The sequence below is a fragment of the Panthera pardus genome, unplaced genomic scaffold (genome assembly GCF_024362965.1).
Source record: "Panthera pardus isolate Hobbes unplaced genomic scaffold, ASM2436296v1 HiC_scaffold_13, whole genome shotgun sequence".
Classification (NCBI taxonomy): domain Eukaryota; kingdom Metazoa; phylum Chordata; class Mammalia; order Carnivora; family Felidae; genus Panthera; species Panthera pardus.
The window spans coordinates 169,328,901-169,354,919 of NW_026526688.1; the positions used below are offsets into that span (position 1 = coordinate 169,328,901).

The 26,019-nt window shown below is 38.6% G+C and overlaps 1 protein-coding gene across 7 annotated transcripts in view; it reads left to right on the plus strand.

Moving 5' to 3' along the window:
- ATP8A1 (ATPase phospholipid transporting 8A1) overlaps positions 1-26,019 on the plus strand; it is a 231,874-nt gene that overhangs the window by 164,864 nt on the left and 40,991 nt on the right. For all 7 annotated transcript variants that reach the window (XM_019413074.2, XM_019413084.2, XM_019413061.2 and 4 more), the window contains 5 exons: positions 10,826-11,009; positions 11,103-11,213; positions 18,116-18,190; positions 18,295-18,417; positions 21,907-21,985. In XM_019413074.2, coding sequence (XP_019268619.1) covers positions 10,826-11,009; positions 11,103-11,213; positions 18,116-18,190; positions 18,295-18,417; positions 21,907-21,985 — 572 coding nt within the window. The remainder of the gene's footprint in view (positions 1-10,825; positions 11,010-11,102; positions 11,214-18,115; positions 18,191-18,294; positions 18,418-21,906; positions 21,986-26,019) is intronic.

Genomic DNA, 26,019 nt, shown 5'->3' on the forward strand with positions numbered 1-26,019 from the left:
AAGATGCAAAAGGACAATTCCAGCCAAAGGACCAGGCGGGAAGGGGCACAAGCTAGCCTTCCCCTTAAGCTGGAAGTGGTCCAAAGCCAAAGTGAAGCAAATTCTTGTTTGATTTTTATGCATTATTTTAGCTTCTGCCCTACATGCCACCTCCTCTGCACTCCACCTTAGGAAAACATTCTTAAGTATTTAACATGTTCCCTTCCAAATGCCACACTTTATTTGTATGTATGTGCCACTGTGAAAAATACATAATATGGTTATATGTGTGTTGAAATGAGAGATCTATATTTATAATACTCCAGCACAAATTTGTTGCCTCTTTAATTTTTCTACAGTTGGGAGACTATCCATGTTACCAGATGGAAAGCAAGTTTATTTCTTCTCACCACTGCTTATTGTTATCTAATGCATCATAATAATATACATCATTTTATTTATGCTCATAGCAATGGCCATATAAGTTGCCTCTAAACCTTTGCTACCCTGGAAAGTGCTAAAGGGAATATCCTCTCTACATAACCATGCCAAGTGTTTTTTTAATATATACTTAAGAATGGAAGTGTGTGGCTGTGGCTATATCTATATTTTGTTTCAATCAGAATTGCCCCATTGCTCCAAAGCAGCTCTACTCAGAGTGTGCATTCCCAGCTTTATGTGAGAAGGTTGCTGTTTCCGCACCTTAACATCAATGCTGGGCATTCCTGAATTTATAACTTTGCCAATTTGATGGTTGAAAAGCACCTTGTTGTTTTCACTTCTCTGATTACTAGGGAGATTAAGCATCTCTTAGTATAAAGAGAGACAGAGTGTGAGTGGGGGAGGGGCAGAGAGAGAGGGAGACACAGAATCTGAAGCAGGCTCCAGGTTCTGAGCTGTCAGCACAAAGCCCAATGTGGGGCTCGAACCCACGAACCGCGAGATCATGACCTGAGCCAAAGTCAGACGCTTAATTGACTGAGCCATCCAGGCACCCCTAGCATCTCTTAATATAACTACTTACCTCTCTAGATTTCTGCTTTTGAAGTTCATTCATTCATTCATTCATTCAGCAAATATTTTTTGAGCACTCGCTATGCTTGCTATGTATAAGTTCTATAAATAGAGCAGTGAACAAGAGGAAAATCCCTGCCTTCACATTGTAGCTGTTGTTCAATAAAATCATTACACATATATATTCAAAGGTAATAATTACTGTGTATGATTGTGTGTATAAATGGTCGTAGTTGATTTATTATATATCAGATAGATTTATATGAAATCCTTGGTAATAGTTGCTATAAAGAAAAGCAGCCCACTGAAGAAGAATAGGGGTACTGAACTGTCGGCTGGGGTTTTTTATGGCCTAATTGAATATTTCTGGTGAGAAATCATACGTAAGGTTTCTTTCTGGAGCGTGTGGGTGGCTCAGTCGGTTGAGTGTCCAACTTCAGCTCGGGTCATGATCTCACAGTTCATGGGTTTGAGCCCCGTGTCAGGCTCTGTGCTGACAGCTCAGAGCCTGGAGCCTGCTTTGGATTCTGTGTCTCCCTCTCTCTTTGCCCCTCCCCCACTCACATTTTCTCTCTCTCTCTCTCTCTCTCTCTCTCTCTGTCTCTCAAAAATAAACATTAAAAAAAAGATTCCTCTCTGACCATCACTGCCTTTTCTGTGGCTTAAATTCTGTTTTATCTTATATTAATAATGCTAACCTGGCTTTCCTTTGTTTTATATATATACTTTGTCTTTTTTTTTTTCTTCTAAACCATTATGTTCAATCCTTCTGTATAATATAGTGGTTAAGAATACTGTCTCTAAGTCCACATTGCTTAGGGTTCAATCCTGGCTTCACCACTTACTTGCTCTTTTTCCTTAAATTATATAATCTTTCTGTGCCTCAGTGTCTTCATTTGTAAAATGACAATAATAGTAACCTCTTACAGGGTTCTTCTGAGAATTGAATGAATTAAAACAAGTAAAGTAAAGTTAGAACATAGTGAGCAAATAAGTGTTATTATTACCTGTTATTATAAAGTGTGTCTCTTTTAGACACCGTATTGCTGAATTTGTTTTTTGTTTTTTGTTTTAATATAACCTGAGAATCTCTTTCAGTCAGTGAATTTTATCTATTTATATTTATTATAATTATTACTATGTCAGCCTCATTTCTTTTGTCTTACTATTTTTTTAATATGTATTGATTTTGAGAGAACAGGTGAGCAGAGAGAGAGAGAGAGAGAGAGAGAGAGAGAGAGTCTAAAGCAGGCTCCAGGCTCCAAGCTGTCAGCACAGAGTCCAATGCAGGGTTCGAACTCCCAGACCATGAGATCATGACCTGAGCTGAAGTTGGACACTTAGCCAACTGAGCCTCTATAACTGCTTGTTCTGCTTATAACTGCTTGTTCTGGTTTCATGTTTTCACTATTTTCCCAAATTCTTCCAAGGTTTTGTTGTTTTTTTAATCATACTTTTTCAAAATTCTTATATCTTTTTATACCAGTTCTATTTCCTTATAAGCCATTATAAGGCTTTTTTTTCTTTTGTGCTCATGATATCCTGTTTTACCTGTGAGATTTTTTTCCCCATTTTCCCTAACAGCAGCAAAGTCCTTTGGGAGAAAGATGAAAGCTACATCCTAACTTGCGGTAAAATTGGAGCCAGGGCTCCATCTGAGCTTAGTGAATCCCTGTCCCCTGCCCCTCATTCCTTTACCCAAGTGTTGCTTTTCTTAGAGGCAGCCACGTTTTGGTGAGATTACCTGCATAAGGTAACACTGAAGGCCTTGTTAACACACCCACATCATTGGCACCTGTCCCTGCCTGGCTCCATGCCCTGAGGTTGACCAAATGGCTCCAACTCTCCTGTCCCAAGGTAGGAGATGGGAATTTTCCTGGGGTCTTAGTTTTAGGGCATTGTGGATACTCCCAAGAATTGGGGTGTCTTTCAACATGTTATTTGGGGGAGTTTGAGTTTCTATAAGCTCTAAGCCTAAGCCAAAGTGTTTACAGTGAGAGAGGAACCCCTTTGCTCCATGCAGCCCACTCTCACCTCCCTGACGCTGGTCAGCCTGGGCTTCCATGGGGACACCACAGAGAATGAACAGTGCATCTGAAAAGCTTTCCCTGCCTGTTTGTGTATTTATGGCCCTGGAACACCACTCTTTCCCTCTACTCATTTACCTTCTGACAGGTATCCAGCACTTCGTCTTTCTCCAAAGGCTTCTCATCGATTTTTGCTGATTGTGACCCTCAAATTTACCGAGCTTCTTTAGCTCCTGGCATCTTCAGGATTTTATTTCAATTTCGGGCAGTAGCCAACACTACCACTTGTTTCATCTTCTACTAGATATTTATAAGATGAGAGACAATTCTTTGGTGAAACCCATCCACATAGGACAGAATTCCTACGAATGAGGGAGGGAAGGAAGAAAGGAAAGGCAAGCTGATTTTCTTACAGCCTAAGGAAGTTCCAACCCTTCCTTACCTCCTCAGAGTCACAAGAAAAGAGAAGAAAGCAAGTGCCCATATAGGCTCCAACCAGGAAGAGATGGATGGAGGCCATAGCTCTTACCACTCTGAGAGCAAGGTCGCAAAAGAGCAGAACCTGAAGAAGAAGCACTCTTGGCCTTCTGGAGTAGACATGCTTCCCAGTTGGACCACACCACTCCTATAGGCAAGGCTCCCTAGACAAAAAGAGGTAGCTGGACCTTGTCCCATGCAGGAGAGATTTCTGTCTCTAGCACTTTTTGTCTCCTTGGAGCAAGAATTCATAGACCACTGTCCTATGTATAGGCTCATAATATTTAACTCCTGGTACAGTAGGTCAGGTCAGTGAAAGTTCTTAAATTAATAACGGGCAGAAGGATGGCCCTAAGAAGAAGGCTCTTCTCCTTCTCTTAATATTCTTCCATATAAATTTCATCACATACCAAAGGATCACTTAAATATTTAATAAGCGAGTGATGCCTGAATGCACATCCCCAGCTCTGAGTTTTTTTCCAAGCTTAGTTCTGACTTTTCAGTCAGTATAGTTAATGATGCCACTAGGATATCCCAATGCTCTCTAAACTTCCAAGTGTCTATAACTTCCTGAGACCTTTCCTCTATACATATTCCTGCCTTTTCTGTTGATGTTTAGGCCATCATTTTCTTAGTCACTCACATTTGAAACCTCAGGGTCATCTCTGATCCCACTTCCATTCAAACCCCACACCCAAGCCATATGTCCTTTCTTTTCATTTTCTTTTCAGTTCAGATACATATGTAGAGAGAGATGTAGGTATCTACATATATAAAAAAGATACATTTTGGGGGCAATCCAAATTAATATTTTTAATGCACTGCTTCTACCATGCTCTTTTTTGGCTCAAAATCTTTTTAATTAACACCTCCTGTTGCTTAGAGCTAGTAGCTGTGATATTCAAACTTCCTTATCCTGACATGCAGAGGCCCCCTGTCATCTGGCTCTAAGCCACTCGGACTATACCCACTTTCCCTTGAAAAGGTGGTATGTTTCCTTCTCCACCTAATAATTTTCCATCTGTTTTTCCTATCCATGTGAGAAAGCCTGGAGAATGCAATATCCTTTATGTACTTCCTCTGCATTCTAGATACAGAGCAGATTAAACAGACTTTGCCTCCTGACAGCAAACAGTAAATTAAAAAAAAAAAAAAAAAAAAAAGAGTGAGAGTTGTAGTGTTAGTATAATGAGATAATGAGATGAATTTCTTGTTTTTGCAAAATTGCCATTTATTCAGTTCTACTAGCATTTTACATTTGCTCTGGGCTGAGTCTAGTGCTGGGTTCCAGATACTAGATGATGAAAGAAAAGAGAAGAGAAGGAAGGAAGGGGAAGGGAGAGAGAAAGAGAAAAGAAAAGAAAAGAAAAGAAAAGAAAAAAGAAAAGAAAGAAAGAAAGAAAGAAAGAAAGAAAGAAAGAAAAGGGGAGAGAGGGAGAAAAAGAGAAAGGAAAGAAAGCAGGAAAGAAAGAAAATGAACAGTAGCATTGTAGACAAACTATTCTCTGGTGTTGATACTATAATGAAGATTTCTATCAGGAATTTTTTTTTCCTTTTGCGGGTATTTATAAGGTACATTTGCCAGTTAGTAGTTTGGAGTGTCTGTGAACACACACACATAAATGCATATTCAAATATACACTATCAATACAATCAGTCCCTATTTAAAATATTATCAGAACCATTGAAACTGGAGACAGGAGTAGTTCATCTATAACAACCATGATTATGGGGGGAAAATGTTTGCATCTAAAATGCGTTGCAGAAGGACATCTTATTTAAAATTACTTTCCCTTTTTGCCCTGTGAAAAGGCTATCTGCATTTTATTTCTGTAGACTCAATCCCTGTATTATAAGGTCCCCTTGTTGCCTCTGACTGCACAGTATATCAACAGATGTTGCTTTTGGAGGCTAGGAAAGCACTCACTCATCAGTCATTTGAATAACACAGTTCTCTTACCTAGAAGTATTTGAATGTTTCATTATGTACCATATGCTAAGTATAGTTTTGAAGATGCTATATACGTGGATGTTTTCATTCAGTAATCAATGATGAGTTTCTAGAAGTGTTCTAATGTTTATGTAATTTTGGTACATGTAACGGATTTTTTTTTGGGCCAAATTTTAATTCCTCTTCAATTCAAAACTTTACAAATGAGCCTAACAAATTTTAGTTCAGACTCAAGATCTCAAAAGTTTTTCTCTTAGGTTTTTTTTTTCTCTTTTTATATTTTTTTTATTAGCAGAATATGACTCAATGGGGAATAAATAGACTGATAGTCACAAGGAGAAATCTTCAGAAGTGTTGGAAAATACAGCAGAACCCCCTACTAATGATCCTGACCTCTAAATAGTCACCAGGAGCAGTTCTCAAGCTTAGTAAATACAGGGGCTCTATAAGCACAGGGTCACTATAAAAACACTTCAGGATAATTAAGAAATACTCTCTTCCTCCGTGTTCTTAAAACGTTTCTCTGGATTCACTTTCTAATAGCAACTTTATAGTAACTTTTAAGTTTTCAGTATGTTTTTGAGATATATTATCAATATTATTTCTAGTGTATATATAAGATGTTTTTTAGGTAAGTAACCTAAAAACATAATACAGTAAGATAAATTATTATACTCCTTTTGGCTACCTATAAAAACTCCCCTAAAATATTCTGTCTTTATCCGTATTCCATTCAAAAAGGCAATTCGTTTAGCTAATCCCATTAAAAGAGTGCAAAATGAGGCTCATTAAAGATGTGCTCTCTATATACCTGCAGCTTAAATGGTAAAAATTGTCAGTACACTGATCTAATGTCCACTGGACAATGAGAGTTACTACATAGCAAATAAGAAAAATACTGAACGGCATGTGCAGAAAATATAGCCAAAATAATATCTGAAAAGCTATTACACTCAGTGTGCTGCTAATTTGTATTGCAAAAGACCACCTTCTGTTTGTGGAGCCACAGGAAGAAAACTGTATCTTTAGAGCACATACTTGATTAGTCTTTGTCCACAGAGGCTCTGGCTTCTCCCAAAGAAGAAAAGAGCAACAATGGAGGAGAAGAGAACTGTGTATAATTGAAGTCCTAACGCAGACCCATGCGTGGTTTTAAAAAAAATCTAGAGTAGAAAACAGTGCTTTTATGTTTCTGAATTGTACATTGGGTCACTACTGGCGTTTGTAAAATTCAGTTTTTAGTTACTCTCAAACATGGATCTCTAGTTTTTTGATAGACATTTGGGAAAATTAGCATGTAGTAACATTGTTCTAGACTATTCTGGAAATTGTACAAATATAGAAGCATGTTTATGAAAGTCAAGAAAATAAATTCTAATGCGTGACTTCAGTTAGTGACTTCTTATAAGACAGAAGGACAATGGTAGAAGGAATATGTTCTAGATGATTTCGAACAGTGAAGAAGTTTAGTATATGCTATTTGCTGGGGTTTTTTTTTTACCTGACAATAAGCTCTCCTCTCCTTGTCAAAGCCAAGTCATATTCTAACTCATCAAGGAAGCCCCTTTCAAGCAATTCTGATTTCCACGTCCTCTGAAGTTATGAAGTACTGGCAATTATATCAAAAAGCTTTATGCTACACTCCTTTTTAATGTCGTCTAAGTTTGTTGTGCTATCTTGTAACTGCCTTGTACCAAGGAACAGTTTTTTGTTTTTTGTTTTTTGTTTTTTTTTAACGTTTATTTATTTTTGGGACAGAGAGAGACAGAGCATGAACGGGGGAGGGGCAGAGAGAGAGGGAGACACAGAATCGGAAGCAGGCTCCAGGCTCTGAGCCATCAGCCCGGAGCCCGACGCGGGGCTCGAACTCACGAACCGCGAGATCGTGACCTGAGCCGAAGTCGGACGCTCAACCGACTGAGCCACCCAGGCGCCCCCAAGGAACAGTTTTTAAAATGGATGCTGTAGGGGCACCTGGGTGACTCAGTCAAGTTAGCGTCCACCTTCATCCCAGGTCATGATCTCGTGGTCCATGAGTTCAAGCCCCACGTCAGGCTCTGTGCTGACAGCTTGGAGCCTGGAGCCTGCTTCAGATTCTGTGTGTGTCTCTCTCTGCCCCTCCCTGCTTATGCTCTGTCTCTCTCAGTCTCTCAAAAATAAACATTTAAAAAAAAATTTTTTTAGTGGATGCTGTAAAAACAGTAGAGCTTTTTAACTGATTTCAGCTCAACTAACCTGAATCCTCTTGAACCACCTTGTCCCCCTAAGAGATGCCCACAGCACATCTAGGCCAGACCTGGAAGGATGCTTCTCAGGACACATCTGCACTTTTGCTTTCATGAGATGACGTGGTGCTTGCTAGGAATCAGTCAAAATTGTTGCTAGGAAAGCCTGGTATAATACTCTAGAGAGACTTTCAGAGTTGCTAAACCATTTGCTGTATACTTTAGAGTGGGAAAGAGAACAGTGAGCTGGGGTGGAGGCGTCATTACGTTCTGGTCTCCACTTGAATGAAACCGGCCGTGGAGTGTGCCTCATGAGTGAGGTTTGTGCCACAAAAATAGGCAGAATTTCAAACAGTAGACCCCTCTGCAAAGTAAGGCTCTTTGCTCTACATCACAAGTTTGTGGGTTCATGAGTTAAATATTTTATGTATGCATATTTTATTTTTTATGAATCCCCACTTAGCAACGGCTATGTCAGACACATCAGATATGAAGGCTTCTGCCGTTTCTTGAATCTTCTTCCAAGCCCTTGTCTGCTGTTAGCTTGTAAAGGAAGCAGATGCCGCTGCTAGTAAGAGTTACAGTGTAACTTTGGGGACGCCTCTCTCTATATCATCATCTTTTAAAACACACACACACACACACACACACACACACACACACACACACAGGCATTGTTCTTGCCAAGGGGATTAATACTCCATTTTTAACACCTGAGATAACCACGCTCACGAAGTTGGAGAAAATCCTCAGCCAATTTTAATTTGGGGACATTGAAAATTATAGTGGCAGGCAGAAGAAATAGTGGTTGGTTGTGATAGCCATGAAGAAAGAAAACAAAATTGATGCTACTTCCAATCTCTGGTCTTAGCTCCCCATGCAGAGATTTCTCTTTTATGACACATTCAGCCGATGAAAACAGATACCACCGTTTTCTAATTCCATCGATCCCATGGCGTGACTTCACAGTTATTTACATTGTGATCCTGTTAACTTACAAAGGCAATTTGATGAATGTTTTCAAATGATTCTCTCTTTTCATGTCCATTTCCCATTTGCTATTTAGATCATTTCTTGGTGAGCATGCTTTTTTGACATTTGCTACATGTTAGCTGTAGTCCATGTTTAAACCATTGGCCTACAACCAGTGGGCTTACCAGTTTATATTAGTCTGTTAAGAAAAATTAAATGAAATGTGAAAATGAACGGAAAATTACCTCAAAGAAAAATGGGGGCTAACCGTGAAAAAGCCCATAATGGCTGGTACTCACCCATTCCCTTGCAGTGTTCACAGTTGGGCCATTTTGTGCTATTGCCAGACTCTGAAAGGAAATCCAAAGAAAGAATTAAAAAGAATTCTTTCATGTAGCAGCCGTTTATTGAGTACCTATTTTGGATCAAAGATGAGGAGGCTGGTTCACTCTGCAAGTAACTCACAGCCTAATATAATGATTCCCAAACTTTAAATAAAATCTGGGGCTGCTCTGATGGAAAGCTTTTCAGAAAGGCAGTAGGGCCACCTGAAGGTACACATCTGTGCAGAGTATCCACTGCTGGGAATTGTTCCTAAGGAAATTGATAATAGGAAAATTATAAGGTAGCATCTTTCAGAGTAGGGTCTTCATTTTTAAATAGAATAATAAATGATTTTCCAGATGTTCCAGCAGATAGGTATCAGATACCTACTCCACTTCACCTTGATAAAGAATTTAACTCTGATCACTAACATTGTGTGTGTTAGTTGTTTCTTCATACTTAATTACTGTCTTCATACTTTTTGGACTCAGTTCACTGTTTAGTTTTCCTCTTTGTTTTTAATTGCCAATAATTGTGGATGATATAGGAATTACGCTGAGGCATTCTGTCTTTGAACCCTTCTGTCATTGCCATGGGGTTTATTTCTTAAGTGGCTCTTTTATTTTTAAGTAATGTCTACACCCAACGTGGGACTCGAACTCACAACCATGAGATCAAGAGTCTCACGTTCCATCAGCTGAGTCAGCCAGGCCCCCCCTTAAATGGCTTTTAAAAATCTGTGATAAATTGATCCAAAGTTAACACCAAAAATGATTTTAGTATAGATGCTGGTGTATTCTGTTCCCGACCCCTGTCTGTATAAACAGTTGCTTGTGGTGCCTGGGTAGTTCTAGGTCAGCATTTGACTCTTGATTTCAGCTGAGGTCATGATTTCACAGTTGGTGAGTTCGAGCCCTGCATCAGGCTCCATGCTGACAGTGCGGAGCCTGCTTGGGATTCTCTCTCTCCTTCTCTCTCTGCCCCTCCCCTGCATGCTGTCTCTCTCCTCTAAATAAATGAGAAAGAAGGAAAGAAGGAAAGAAGAAAGAAAGAAAGAAAGAAAGAAAGAAAGAAAGAAAGAAAGAAAGAGGAAGAAAGAAGAAAGAGAAGGAAAGAGGAGGGGAAGGGAAAGGAAAGGAAGGGAGGAAGGAAGGAAGGAAGGAAGGAAGGAAGGAAGGAAGGAAGGAAGGAAGAAAGAAAGAAAGAAAAGGTTGCTTGATTCTTCTTGGACGCTAGTATCTTTGGAAGAAAATTGAGGCATATGAACTATGTAATCAGGCATTTGGTGTTTATTGTGGTTGTATGTTCTCATCATGGTGTATGAGAACAGATCAAGAGGTTAGCCAGTTCCCTACTGCTCCTTGGAGTTTGAAGTTGTGCATAGTACATTATCTAAGATCTGCTTACAGAGGCTCAAAACTTTTATTTCCAAGGTACAGTATAGGATTTAGTTAGTGTAACATTTAGACTACCATCCAGCAGCTGTCCTGACCTTTCTCATTCAAATGTGAAGAATTTGAAATTCTGATGTTGCTTATTAGGAAGCGGTGGAATTTCTAAATTCAAATGTGATTTTGTTAACAAATTAATGCACCCATTCCGGTGAAGTAGTGTTTAACGGGGCCCTGCAGCTCCTACCTTTCACCTACAGGCCTGCTTCTTAGACTCTCTTTTTCCCTTAGAGTGGCAACCAGGGTAACAGAACTGAGCATCTGCAAACCAAAGACTTTTACACAATGGTACTTCCTAGAACTATCCCTTTGGATCTTCCGCTGCTTTTATCCTTCAAGACCGTAACACTTCAAAACTCCTTTTCTCAGAAAGCAGAGCTAATTGATACTTTGTTCTAATTGAAGGGTTTCTCCTCTTCAAAAATCTGAAGTTGTCGAGATGGTTAAGAAACAAGTCAAAGTCATAACGCTTGCAATTGGGGATGGAGCAAATGACGTCAGCATGATACAGACGGCCCATGTCGGGGTTGGGATCAGTGGCAACGAGGGCCTTCAGGCCGCGAACTCCTCGGATTACTCCATAGCTCAGGTAAAGCAGCGTTGCTGCAAAATGCGCCGTTTGTCCCCGTCAGCTGGACAGTAGGAGGGAAAAAACACTAATTCCTTTCCACTTTTATTTTAGTTCAAGTATTTGAAGAATTTGTTGATGGTTCACGGTGCCTGGAACTATAACAGAGTCTCCAAGTGCATCCTGTACTGCTTCTACAAGAACATAGTCCTCTATATTATTGAGGTAATAGCAGGTTAAGTGTGCAGTCCTTGTCACGTGCATATGTGGTGAAAGTTTTCTCATTGTTTTCGTGAATCCTTCATTTGCCCACTTTTTATAACTTACAAACATGTTGGCCGCAGAGAATAATCAGTGTTTAAATTCCTGGCTAAAATTGTTACATTGCTTTGGTAAGATAGTGTTGAATTAGAATTGTTAATGAAGGAAAACTGTTTTCAGTTTTTAAAAGACTACCAACTACATAGCATTTGTTTTATACAGCTCGAAACCACACTAGAGAAAGCAGGACACTGTTGAAGGATACACACATGGAAAACTACCTTAAAAGAAAGTAAGGGAATGACAGACATAAAATTGAGGGTAGCAGTTCTACTAAGGGGTAGAATCAGAAGGATACACACATACTTTTGTGTTGTGTTGTATTGGTCATCTAGTCGTTCTTATTATGCTCCAAACTTTTATATATATACATATATATACACATATATATATACATACATATATATATATACGTATATATATATATATGTATACACATATATACACGTGTATATATGTGTACATATATATACACGTATATATATATACATATATATATACACACATATATACACGTATATATATATATACACACATATATACACGTATATATATATACATATACATACATATATATATGTATATACATATATGTATACATATATATATGTATACATATATATATGTATATACATATATGTATATACATATATATATGTATGTATATGTATCCTTTGCTATCCAGACCTGTTTTGTCTTCTGAGCTGGTAGGTATTGACAGTTCAGATAGTGAGGAAATTGTCTAAAAATTATTAGGACGTTCAGTTCCTATGTCTGGATAGCAACAAATCGCTATATCCCTTTTCTGGTATCAAATATAACATTATTATTAAAATTAAAACTTAACCCCAGGTCAGGAATATCACCTCTAAAACATTCTGTTTTATAAACATTTTTGCAGCACCTACTAGGTGCCAGGCACGTTCAGCAACTACAAAGTAAATCGAGCTTCTGTCCTCCAGAAGCTTGACAGTAGAATACAATGTAAGCCATATTTGTAATTTTAAATTTTTTAGGAAGCACAGTAGCAACAAGTAAAAGTTAAAGCCCAAGTTCATTTTCTTTTTTTTTAATATAATTTATTGTCAAATTGGCTAACGTGCAGTGTGTAAAGTGTGCTCTTGGTTTTTGGAGTAGATTCCCGTGGTTCATCGCTTCCATAAACACCCAGTGCTCATTCCAACAAGTGCCCTCCTCAATGCCCATCACCCATTTTCCCCTCTCCCCCCCACCATCAACCCTCAATTTGTTCTCTGTATTTAAGAGTCTCTTATGGTTTGCCTCTCTCCCCAGGTTAATTTTAAAATGATATTTTAGGGGCACCTGGGTGGCTCAGTCGGTTAAGCTTCCAGCTTCGGCTCAGGTCATGATCTCAAGGTCTGTGGGTTTAAGCCCCGCCTCGGGCTCTGTGCTGACAGCTCAGAGCCTGGAGCCTGCTTCAGATTCTGTGTCTCCCTCTCTCTCAGCCCCTCCCCTGCTCATGCTCACGCACTCTCTCTCTCTCTCTCTCTCTCTCTCTCTCAAAAATATATAAACATTAAAAAAAATTTTAATAAAATCATATTTTATTTAACTTAGTGTATTCAAAATTACCATTTCAGCATGTCACCGCTTTAAAAACTCAATGCAGTATTTTACATTCTTCATTCCAAGTGTTTAAAATCTGGTGCGTATTTTACATCACAGCACATCCCCATTTGGACTGATCACATTTCAAGTGTTCAGCAGCCACGTGTGGCCTGTGGCTAAGTGGACAAATTGAACTACGTGGCTAACCAGGACATAATAGATAAGTTATTTACTTTTTTTTTTTTCCAACATCTAGATATCATTAGAAGCTGTGTTTGTAGTATTTAAGTTCTAGGTGATATCAGTTTCTTGCTCCTCCTGCTCTACAGAGTGTGTCGATAAGATCCCCGTAGCTTTGTTAGGAAAACCCAGGAGTGTTCCACTCCTGTCAGAGGGCCTCCCACACCCTCATAAATCTGCCCAGGGCTCTCTCACACGTTTGTTTATGCCACCTTGCCCTCTAATCTGCTGTTCCTACACTTCTGTCAGGAGAGACACAAGCTAACCATTCGCTGTATGGAAATAATGGCTCATACTTTACGCCAGAGAAGTCACACTGTAAACAAACAAAACATCAGTGGATTTCACATTTACCCTATTGGCACATTGGTTGGGAACTGCTGTATGTTTGGTTCAGCTGCTCTTTATGCCTCTGTCAGAATGCTTATCTCCTTATTAAAATGTTGATACAACATAGTTCTTAAGATTCAGGCTAGGAAAATTGAAACTTAGTTTCAAAGTGTGCAGGCACTTTCATTTACTGGTCACTAAAATTCTATAATTAGGTTACAACCCATTAGGTAAAATAAGCAAATGCTTGGAGACCTAAACAGCATAATCTACGAGTTTATTGTTCATCACTGCTGAATTGGGCCTGGAATAGTCTGTGTTTTAAAGAAAAATGCACTTCTAAAATAGCTTATGAGATCCAAATATAGATATGTTCTCTGTTGTATGTGTAGATTTGTGATTCTTTTCTAAAATAATAATTTTGGATTCCCAATCCCCTCTATACTTCTAGTTTTTCTTAATTTTCTTCTCATCCCAAAACATTGATATTCAAAAGAATATCAGATTACATAGGTGGTAACAAATACTTTTGAAGACACCAGGAGTTTAAAAACACTAGCAGCAATAAATCTACTACAAAACTTTAGTTCTGTGCAATGAAATGAGTAGTCAGCTCATTGCTTTTTCTTAAAATCTACATTGACAATCAACAATGAAGTGGGCAAAAGTTACGTACTAGTGGGGGAAATAAAATATATTCAACTGAAACACGAACACTGCAAGCTCTGTTTCCGCTCCAGAGTTACGCGATTTGTGGTTGATTAGCCCTAAATTTCACTTGGCTTTGAATTTAAAGCCTCTTCATGAGATATTTAGCACTGATCAAATACTTTACACATTGAAAAGGAAGTAAGTCCTAAACTCTACTGGAAATCTCATTTTTAAGGTATTTTTCTTTTAGCACTTTATGGAAATATATTTTGAATATAATTCAACTGTCTTGGAAAGGAATTGACCTTTTAAATCAATTCCCAGATACCCAACTTTTGCCAGCTAAAACAAGTTCTGCAGTTGTTAATGGCTCATGTCACTACTGTGAATGAATAGACAGAAAACACATCACTGGGTGTCTCTAGCGAGGATAACTGCCAGTCTCGAATCTCTCCTTTCAGTTTTTTGTGCTGATCAGGCGTGGGAGCAGAGGACTCATTGACTATTTGTAAGCTGCTGTTTAATATGCAGAAATGCTCCATGAGGAAAATGTCTGTGAAGCTTTAACTGCCACGCCTCTGTTGGGACGTGGAACTTAGAAAATAATACCAGGTCTGAAGTTTCTTTGCTAATAAAGGAACACCATGGGTTTTATAGATTATCTGCAAAACCTGCTTTTCCCATTGCTGTATTGCCAGGAATGTCACTATCTAGTGACTCCATTGCCATAAATTACAGCCAGACAAATAAATACAGATTCGGCAGGTGGCAATATAAAACACTCACTTGTGGTGGCCACCCAGCGGCAGCCCTAGGTGTTCATTGAAATTGCTCTTTCTAAAGGGATTTTTTTTTTTCTCTGAAATATCTGACTCCTTCCTAACAAAATAGGACCTTTTCTTTCAAATGATTGGTCGCATCCAGGTTTTCTGGTAAGATCCCAAAACAATGTAGTGTTTCTAATTTCCAGAAGCTTTGATTAAAGTCAATGAGGTGATACTTTCCCAGCACGAGTTGTGCTGGGACGTGGATTTCTTGTGAATTTAAATAATCTCCAAACCTCCCCAGAAAGACTGGTATTTTCTTTCTGCATCCATGGTTTTGGTTGAGTCAAAGAAGGGGCTTTTATGTGTTTGTAGTCATTTAGGTGTTGTTTTATTTAGTATGGGATAGGTTTCTAATATATCTTTTCACTACAAATCACACTAGTTTGAAATCCTTTCAGTAGACTTCTTTATTAAAGGCCTTTCTCTTTTAAAGTGTATGTACACTCGAATGGCAAAATATTTGTATGAAAGTGCAGCATACCATAGTAAAGGATTCTGTTCATATTCTAGTCATGTCTCCTTTCTTAAAAAAGAAACTGGAATAAGAATTTTTTTCAAATGCAGGAAGGTAATTTCTAAAAACATGTTCGCATTTCTTTCAATAGGAGAAATGAAAAGGTAAAAATGTGTCTATAGCTTTCCACTTAAAACTTGCTGCTTTTCTTTCATAACGCAGTGAGGCCTCTTTAAATGAACTTTGAATGCAGACTTGCTCGTTTATGTGCAAATTATTTTGAATGTTAAGCTTTCTGTAAATATTTATTGATTTGAGGGAGGTTCTTAAATTTCAGGCTCATAGTGGCATTTGAATCAGCACAGAATATTATATACAAAGACGGTAGGAGACCATTCACATTTACAAATGTTTACTCACACGCAAACGTAACATAATTTTCTTATTGTACACAGCATCGATGACTGCAGATACATGTATTACTAGACCCTTTTGATCCAGGTCATGTCAACTGGATAAATTTGGTGTGCATCTTTTTTTCCGACCAACAAAGACTGGACCACATCTTCATAGTCTAGTGAGGCCATAATTTGAAACTTGGTGTTTAATAATTCCATATATTGCTATCATACTCTAAGGCATCAGAAGGAGCTTCTTAGAGTGTATTACTACAATAAATCACAGACCCCGTCAGGGAGAACATTACCGCCACCCAGAGTATCACAAATACGTATTTACATAATCCATATCTGAAAAAGGCCAAATGTGAAAACGCAAGAGAGCATTAAAGTTCATCTTGTCATCTTGTGTCTACTTACACTTTAAAAAAAAAAGAAAAAAAAAGAGTGTAAAGTCAGCAGCACCACCCTAAGGAATAAATGTACCTTCATTTAAAGATACTAAGTTCTTTTAAAGCACGCACACATGAATGACCTGACTACTAGTCTAGGGCAGATGTTCAATTTTTTTCTGTAAATAGATGTAGCAAAGTAAGCAAGAATTTCAGATGTGACTCCGGTCCCTGTGCTGTTGCTATTGTTGTTGTTAATGTGTGTTACAGCCCTAACACAACTTGGACTTATTTTTCATGTGCTACTTCTCCTTTGTTTTCTTTTCCATCTCATGAAGCAGACATTCGTTTTTATATATGCTCAATCAATCCTTTCCTCCATAAAAAGGAAAAAGATCAATGTGGGTACAGAAGCTGTTCATAGGGAGGCCAGCCTGGGTACATATTGATAAATGGTGAATTTGTAGCAATTCATGCTTCCATAATGAGGTTAAATGAAACGTGAAGTGTGGCAAAGTCCCCGCAAGTCTGATTCAAAAATTCACTTGACTGGCATGTCAGGACTGCTTTCCTGGAACAGGTTTTGTTGTTGTTGTTGTTATGTTTGGTTTTGGGTGTGTGGTTATGTAATCTCATTGCCGGCTACGCTTCTCTTTCTTCTGGATCAACTTGAGATTTAGTTACATTTTCAGTCTGCTTTCTTAAAAGTAATATATGTATGATTGACTTACTAATATTCACTTCATTTTCTGTTTGTCTTAAACATGTTAAAGTTTTTTGTTATATTGTCTTTTAATTTTATATCCAAAGTTAAGTCTTCCATTTTTAAGAGAATTGCAAAATTTATAAGAACATGATGCTTTCTTTATACTTGAAGATTTATTTATACTCAAAGCATAAATTCACATTACCAGATATTTTTAATATATAATTCAGATTTCACATTCTGATGGCTATAATTATCAAGAAATGCTAAAAGGTTTATCAACTTTTATCCTGTTAGGTCTACTTCTGAGAATTCATCCTTAAAAAAAACAAAGGGACACAAGGAAATTTTTGGAAGTGATGGATATGTAGGTTGCCTCCATTACAGTGGCAGTTTCGCGAGTATATACATATGTCCAAACTTAACAAATTGTATACATTAACTGTGTGCATTTTTTTTTGTATATTAGTTATACCTTCATAAAGCTTTTATTTCTAAAAAAAAAAAAATCCGTCCTTAGAAAATAGAGATGTGTGGGATTTCTGTACAAAAATTTTAGTTCAGAATTATATATAATACCAAAGCTGAAAGCAAACAAAATACCCCAAAATAGTTAGAGTCACGCTATAGAAGATGTCCATCTATTAATGTCATTTTAAAGGATATGTAACAACTTGAGAAAATGTGTATTTTATACTGTTAAGAGGGAAAGGAACAGGATATGACACTATCTAACACTTTTCCAGTAAGGTAAACTTGTGAATGTATATAGATGACCTATATGAATACAGCCAACACAGAAGAAAATCTTTATGGTATTGTCATAGGAAATCATTTCATTTGCTAAATAAACAAATGTTCTTTTATAATAAAAACAATAATATTTAATTACCAAAAGTTAAATCTTTCAAAAAGGAATTAAACCTCTAAAAATTTAGTGGCTTAAAATATATTCCCTAAAGTACCTTTTAGAAAATAAAGTTATATTTAATGTTTTTAATGTATGATTGCCTATTAATAGGATTCTTTTTTGACCCAACACCTAAAGCCAATTCTGACTTAAATAATATCTTCTGAAAGCATCTCTTCAAATTAAAAAATAAATGCCATTTTTAAGAAAGTTGTGAAAATAATATGTTAATACGGCCATTATACAGTGGTTGAGTTTTCAGGTTCTAAGCAACGCATTTATATTTTCTGTGTTCTAATTTGAGGGATTTGGGGTTGTTTTCTTCCTAGATCTGGTTTGCCTTTGTTAATGGCTTCTCTGGACAGATCCTGTTTGAGAGATGGTGTATAGGTCTTTACAATGTGGTAAGTTGAGGACATTTGATTATTTTTGTTTCATTAAATACTTTGAGATAAAGGTTCACCCTGCGTTAGATTGCTTGGAGTAATAACCACTTTGTGCCCTTTAGATGTTTACAGCAATGCCTCCCTTAACGCTCGGAATATTTGAGAGATCATGCAGAAAAGAGAATATGTTAAAGTATCCTGAATTATACAAAACGTCTCAGAACGCACTGGACTTCAACACCAAGGTAGGACAGGATGTCCCGGCGCATGTTTGGGGCGGGCAGGGGGACTTGCTCTCCTGTTTTAATTACATGGGGCATCTGGTCTTCCAAAGCTAAGGAAACAACTCCAGGGTTCTGACCACAGCAAGTCATATTTGCCTCAGGTTCTGATATGGACTGAGAAGGGTTTTTATATGTTTGTTTTCTTATAAAATTAACTTGTAACCACAGTTCACTGGGGTTTGCCAGGCAGCAGTAAATTGGGTCTGAAAGACAGACAAGAGTGTCCTTTTGGCCCTCCGGCTTTCTGTCTTTGCAGCGTTGTGGGGAAAGGCTCACTCCTCCCAGGGGTCAGTCATCCAGGACCGATAAGGTCTGTCTTTACATGTGTAAAGTGGTGGCGGGGTGGATGATGTATCATTCTTTATCAATTCTCTGTTTTGTGAAATAACTTCAACCTCATAAGAATATTAGATTGTATTGGGCATTACAATCTCTGGCCAATAACTCAGTCATAATACTCAGTATTTCCAACCCATGAAATTTTAAATACAAGATAAAATATCTAACGTTTATCTAAAATCACATTCTGAGTTTGTACCCTACATAACACACCATGGACTATTTGTCATCCTTTGGGGTCATGGTGTTTATTCATCCCAACAACAAAAATATCTCATTTATTTTTGCATAGTTTACTTTCCCTCAGGTTTATATTTTAAAGTCTTTCCACCAGTGTTTGTTAATAATTCAGGTTTCTGTTCAGTGTAAGTGAAAGAAAAATGTTTAATTTTGTAACCGTCAAGGTAGATGCTATTTTGAAAATATGATAAAAGCCACGAATATAATACACCTTCACAGAACTTTTCCCATCTAGTACAGTACGTGGTTATTGGCATATTACTAATAATCAGATGTGACCTAAATTCAATGCTTTGAATTTAGGACAGTTACCATAGGATATTTTTAATGTTTATTAATTTGTAAAACCCTCAAAGGACATTTTTTCTCAGTACACCAAGAGAATAAAGTAAAAGGCATTTCACTTCCGCTAAGCTCACACTGGAAACGCTAACTTGATAGCCAGGGTGTCATTCATCTTCTGAGACAAGGTCTTCATGAATGCACTGTGCATGCGTATCCAGGTGTGCAGATACGACTTGTTGGCATTGTTTTTAATAACTGAACTTGGTCAATTAACAACAACAACAAAAGCTGAAGTGTCCTGGGCCACTGGTTCTGAAAAGTATTTCTAATAGTCTCTGAAAATGTTTAGTGCTTATAATGTGCAATATGCATGCTTTAATTTTTGAATGTCTTATTTTTGGATTTTTAAATTTTTTTTAACCTTTATTTATTTTTGAGAGAGAGAGAGATACAGAGTACAAGTGGGGGAGGGGCAGAGAGAGAGGGGGTTGGGGGAGACACAGAATCCAAAACAGGCTCCAGGCTCTGAGCTGTCAACACAGAGCCCAAGGCAGGGCTCAAACTCACTAAATACAAGATCATGACCTGAGCCAAAGTCAGACGCTTAACCAACTGAGCCACCCAGGCGCCCCGATTTTTGGACTTTTAAAAATTTATTTATGATGTCCAGTTTTTATTAAATGGCACCACTTTGCTGTAAATTCTTTTCGTTACCTGTGGTGGGTATTTTCAAATGACGGTAAGACACAGAGCAGATACAATGGACTGTGAACTGTTGTTTTCCTGGAAAAGTGATCTGAGAGCTGGAAAAGTTCCAGGGCTACTGGCATGCTAACAGTAATTCTCACTAACCTGGACAGTTGTATCAAGCTCAGTCACAGGTGTCCAGTCTACCGTAGCTCAGGCTCCACGATACTCTCTCAAGAGTTAACTTCCCAGCCACAGACTTGGCCATGGTACTCTTGCTTATAAACATAAATTGATCCTGCCATGAGTATCCAAAGCCATTCCTGGAAAGTCACATCTTTTCGTGCCCTCTGCACATGGCAACTTTAGACAGTCTTGTGGCCAGGGAAAAGGTAGTTTATAGTTTCAGTGTGGAAGCATACTTCCTTGTATCCTTTGTTGTTCTTTTGTTGTTTACAAAGTATTTCATTGTCTGCAGAGCCCATGCATTTCAAAAGTCATCAGATCAAGACAAACAGATTATACAACTTCTCTATCCTTTGAATATTTATATACAAGTTGCCAACCATTTTTAATAGTATTTATGGATTGTCTCATGATTTCAGTGAAAATTCTTTGATTAAATCCCATCTAAGTGTTTTAAAATTCAGGGACAAATGGCTACAAAATGCATAGTTGTATACACAGCAGTTGCTGTGGATCCCCAGTGTAGAAGCATTGTTGCCCTGAATGATGATGATTACGTTTGTTATGGTAAAAAGGGTCGGAGGTTCTGAGGTCGTGACAGGGGTTAAAGGATTAGCATGTGACAATAAGTATCGGTCAGGAAAATGGAAAAGTAGAACTAATTTTTCTTGCACCCACCTGTGCTTTCTGTCAAATAAAAACTTGTGGTAATGACATAGTGAGGAGAAGAGACAAAGGTTAATGAGTAACACAAGTTCAAATGTGTAATGTATTGGAGCGTAAATTGGATCATACAATCCGCTGTGGCTGGGTGAGCTAACAAAGGAGATTGAGATCACAGTGGAAAATTTTGGGAGGCAGGCAACTTAATTTCTGTTGTTTGAACAGCTTAAAACTATTAATACATGCCAGTTTTATTTAGCATAAGTTTTGCTTGCAAGAAGCACTTTTAAATGACAAAACTGCCGCACTTCAAAGGACCATAAGAATTGTAAATGGTTTTCCTATAACTTAATCTTGCACATCCCTGCCACGGAGAAAGTACCGGCCATACATGCTCCCTTGTTCTTAAAGTACAATCGATATAGAAAAGTACTAACTAAAACGACGTTACACTTGTAGGAACTTTGACGTTGACAGGTGTTAAAAGTTGTGGAAGCCTTTTATAAATTCAGTAACAGTGGCAGTGCGGTAAAGAATCACACAAATGGTGTACCTGTTATTTCTAGCATGTAGTGTGTGTAGAGAGAGAGGTGGGGGGAGAGAAAGGATGCATTACATCCTTACCATTGAAGCATTTACACTTGTACTGCACATGGGAAAGAGAAAGTAGGGATTTCACCAAATTATAGTCTTTTCAAAAGTCTGTTCTTCTGGAATTATGAAAACAGTCGCACCTAAAGAATTTCAGGATCTACATGTCTTTTAAATATTATTTTCCTTTGCAGGAAGAAATTTAAACTTTTAATACTTGGCTTTCAGAAAGCAGAAAAAATTTCAGTGAAGCTGAGAAAACATTTTGAGAAACATAAAAATAAATAAATGACCCATGAAGGTCTAAGAGGCAGAAAGTGTCTGTCAGTTCTATTAATTCACAGTGGTGGCCCGACAGAAACACGTTTTGTGAATCTAGCTCACAGATAAAAAGAAAGGTCAGAGTTCACAGAGCTAGTTTATCGCAAATGGTTCTCATGGATTTTTGTTTTCCCTCAGGTTTTCTGGGTTCATTGTTTAAATGGCCTCTTCCACTCAGTTATTCTGTTTTGGTTTCCACTAAAAGCCCTTCAGTATGGTAAGTAGAAAGGATATGAATGCTAAGAGATGACTTTTTACGTTTTTAGAAAAATAACTCAATGTCAATATATGTTAAAAATTATAGCAGTGTTTCATTTTATGCTGTTTTCCTTAACTTAAAATACATGCATCCAAAAACTGTACACACTTTAAAGATTTTTATTATTCCTTTGGGAGCAAAGTGATTTAATATATGCAAAGCCTTTCTTCTCCACTTCTCATGTTTTCCAAACTTGCAGAGAGTTAAATTTTAGGGCTCTTTTTTTCCTCCATTGATGTAGAGCTTGAAGACAGTAGTGCTAATATTTTATGTAGTCCATTTATTATACCTGCGAGGCTTGTACCAAGCCCTTTATACTGAACCTGATAAGACAACACTCGTGTTTTCAAGTCGATGTGAGCCGACATCTTGAATGAGATTTTTAATATGTTTTTATGGTCATCTTGGAGTGTAAGCTTTTCCTCTGCTTGTTTTGAGGGAGTGACTTTATTCCGTCAGTCCTGAGAGAGAGGATGATGGTGAATCGCCTCTGCACATAAAAATGATAAAGTAGCCACTTTAGAAAGTGATCCCTGTGACTCTCGAGCTGGTACTGCCGTGTCCCCTGGAGCAGACCTTGCTGGAGATCCCGAGGAAGGCAGCCGGCTGCTGGGGGCCTCTGCCCCTAAACTACAGGCATTGAAAACACGACACCTACCCCACCCCAGGTCTGTCCGTCCTTTAGAAGTGCAGGCCTTCCCCCGCCGGCTGTGAGTTAACGATTGGCAATAGAAGAGCCAGCATCCGGTCCCTTCTTGCCCTCCTACGCCCTGTTCTCCACAGGCAAGGTGGTCCTGGTAAAAGGGACATGGACCACGTGCCTCGCTCTTCACAAACCCACAGACTTCTGTCGAGTTTAGAACGAAATGCACAGCCCTCACCGGGATTAACTCCTCCACCTGTGTCTTCCCTGCTTTCCTGGCCGCGGGGCCCCAGCCTGCCGCTTGGATGCACTGCTGACTTCGTCCTCCAGATATTTCAGCGGGTTCTCTCCCTCTGTGCCTCAGGCCTGGGCTTCCAGAGAGCCACCAACACTGCCTTCTCTGCTTCTGCTCCTCCTCATTATCCTCTGTCCTCTTCGTGAGGTCTTTGACTACCAGGGTGTGACATATTTGCTCACTTTTTATTGTCTTTCTCCTTAGTTAGAATCAGAGTTCCAGGAGCGCCTGGGTGCCTCAGTCAGTCAAGTGTCCCACTTTGGCTCAGGTCATGATCTCATGGTTCGTGGGTTCGAGCCCCGCATCGGGCTCTGTGCTGACCGCTTGCTCAGAGCCTGGAGCCTGCTTCAGATTCCGTGTCTCCCTCTCTGTCTGCCCTTCCCCTACTTTCTCTCTCTCTCTGTCTCTCTCTCTCTGCCTCTCAAAGATAAATAAATTTAAAAAAATTAAAAAAAGAATCAGAGTTCCAGAAGGGATTCCCCATGTGGTTCAATGTTGTACTTGCAGTGTTTGAAACAATACCTAGTTAGTGAACTGTCCCTTCATGGGAACACGTGGCACGTATGGGGTAAATGTTACAAGGAGGGTGAGGGCTTCATATCTGAATCAGAGATTTTTCATCTCATTTCTTTGTTAATTTCCCTGCCAGTGCACTAAATACTTCTCATTTTCTAAGCCATGGAAATGAGTGGTAAGAAAATCCAATTCGAGTATAGCCTCTTGACCCGGATGGGCCAGGAGAACCAAAATGGATTTTTTTTTTCTTGAGATAATAATTCACATGCCATAAAATTCACCTTTTAAACTGTACAATTCAGCGTTTTTTAGTATATTCACAGAATTGCCCAAATTCACCACTGTCTAATGCCAGAACATTCCCATCACCCCCTAAAGAAGCCCCATACCCGTTAGCAGTTACTCCCTATCGCTCCTCCCCCCCCAGCCCCTGGGAGCCGCTCACTGCTGTCTGTGGGTTTGCCTGTTCTGGACATTTTGGAAGAATGGAATCGCGTAATATGTGGCCTTGGTTCAAGTTGCAGCATGAATCGGTACTTCACCTCTTACAGCTGAATGATGCTCCGTTGTATGGATTTCCCATGTTTTGCTTATCCATTCTTCCACTGACGGACATTTAGATTGCTTCCACTCTTTGGAGCCGTGGGACATTGAGATGTAGGGTACAATGCAGGACCTTAGACAACTTCCCTACGTAAACCTTATTTTCAGATTGCAAAATCAATATAGGAATGAAAGACTACACATGGCCATCTCTTGATATTTCAGCATTGTAAATTAGAAAACAGAAATTGGATATCCAAAGTATCTCAAGTCGAGTAGCATCTAAAAACACCTGAACAGTGACAGAGTTTGAAAGGAATTACCAGGTAACTCCAGCTCCTGGCGAACAGATCCTAGGACTCCCTTTGCATATTCACAGTTTCCCAGAAACTGCCCGAGCCAGCTACCATCAGCAGAGGCAGTTGATAAAAAGGGTGCCACCTGTAGACCCAGACCTAGCCCAGTCAAGGGCACGCGTGCTTTCTCTTCTTATGACATGAATGGCATCTGGCATAAATTACCTTGTAACATTCTAATGTTGAGGGGTTTGTTGTGGGGTTTTTTTGCCTTATTTTTAATTTTTAAATAAGGAGAGGTTTTAGATTTGGGGTTTTGTTTTTGTTTTTGTAGCTCTTGAAAGGATGAGGTACACAAGAAATGTAAGGCTATAGAAAGTACAGCGAAATATTCATTTCCTTACTTCTCACAGTATGGCCTATAGACACCTGTAAATACCCATGACCTTTTTTGGGGCTACCTGAGGTCAAAATTTCAAAATTTTTATCGTATTATCCAGATGTGATTTTTCTTTTTTCACGGCTGATACAAAAGCAAGGCGGGTAAAATTGCTGGTACCTTAGCACACATAGTGGTACCACCGGACCACTGGGCAGTGGTATTCTTCCCTGCCAGGCACCCACATTAAAGAACAACAACAGAAGCCAGTTGCACTTAAGCATGCCTTGAAGAAGCTGTAAAACCGATACCTTTGTTAAATCCTGAAACCTGGTGCACGTCTCATTAATATTCTGCGTGACAAAACGGGAAGGGAGCAGAAAGCCGTTGTGCTGCGCACCAGTGAGACTTGAACCGGGCAGAGTGCCCTATGCGCCATGCGAGTTCTGACCTGAACCAGCTACTTTCAAGAGGCTGCAGAATCCTGCCTGGGTTGAAGATCCACTCAGAGTGTCAAGTGGAACCCCCGATCTTACTGTAATTAGAGCACTGAAAGCTCACTAATACAGTTTCAGGTTCCACGTGTAACCTTCACGAAACTACTTGTTGAGTTTTGATGTAGTATCAAAGAATCTCGTTAGAGAAGATTCTTAAAACACTCCTCTATGACTCCATCTCTCCGTGAAGTTGAATTTCCCTCATATATTTCAACCAGAACAATATGAGAATCCAGCTGCCTTCCATTAAGCAAGACATTAGATTATAAAAATGTGAAACAGTGCCCAATTTTCTCACTAACCTGCTCTGTTTCTGGAAATATTGTTTATAAAATCTGTTTATATTGTATGTATTGTGTTTATTACTATTATTTTTAGATAAATCAATACGTATTTTTAAATATTCTGCCTGAATTTCTAACTTAGTAAACATCGATAGATATAAACCACATGAACAAAAGCTTTTGGGGATCCTCAATAATTTTTAAGTGCAAAGGAGTCTAGAGATGAGAAAGTATGAGAACGAATGATTTGCCTGAATGATCCAAATGCTGAATCCAACAAACCCCACAATAGGCTCTTAATTTTTTTTCTCAATGTGATCTTCAAATGAATCTTCGGCTTCTTCATGATGAACCAGTCATGACCAGAAGGCTTATTACTTGGACCCAAATGTGATCATTTTTGATAACTTATATATTTTGGTTAAGGGACCTATGTAAATGCGTGGAAAACAGGAAGTGATCATAAGACACTTCCAGTTATTTTGTAGATTTATGAGTATGTTAATTTGGTTGTATGGAAATTTGCAGGTTGATTGCAG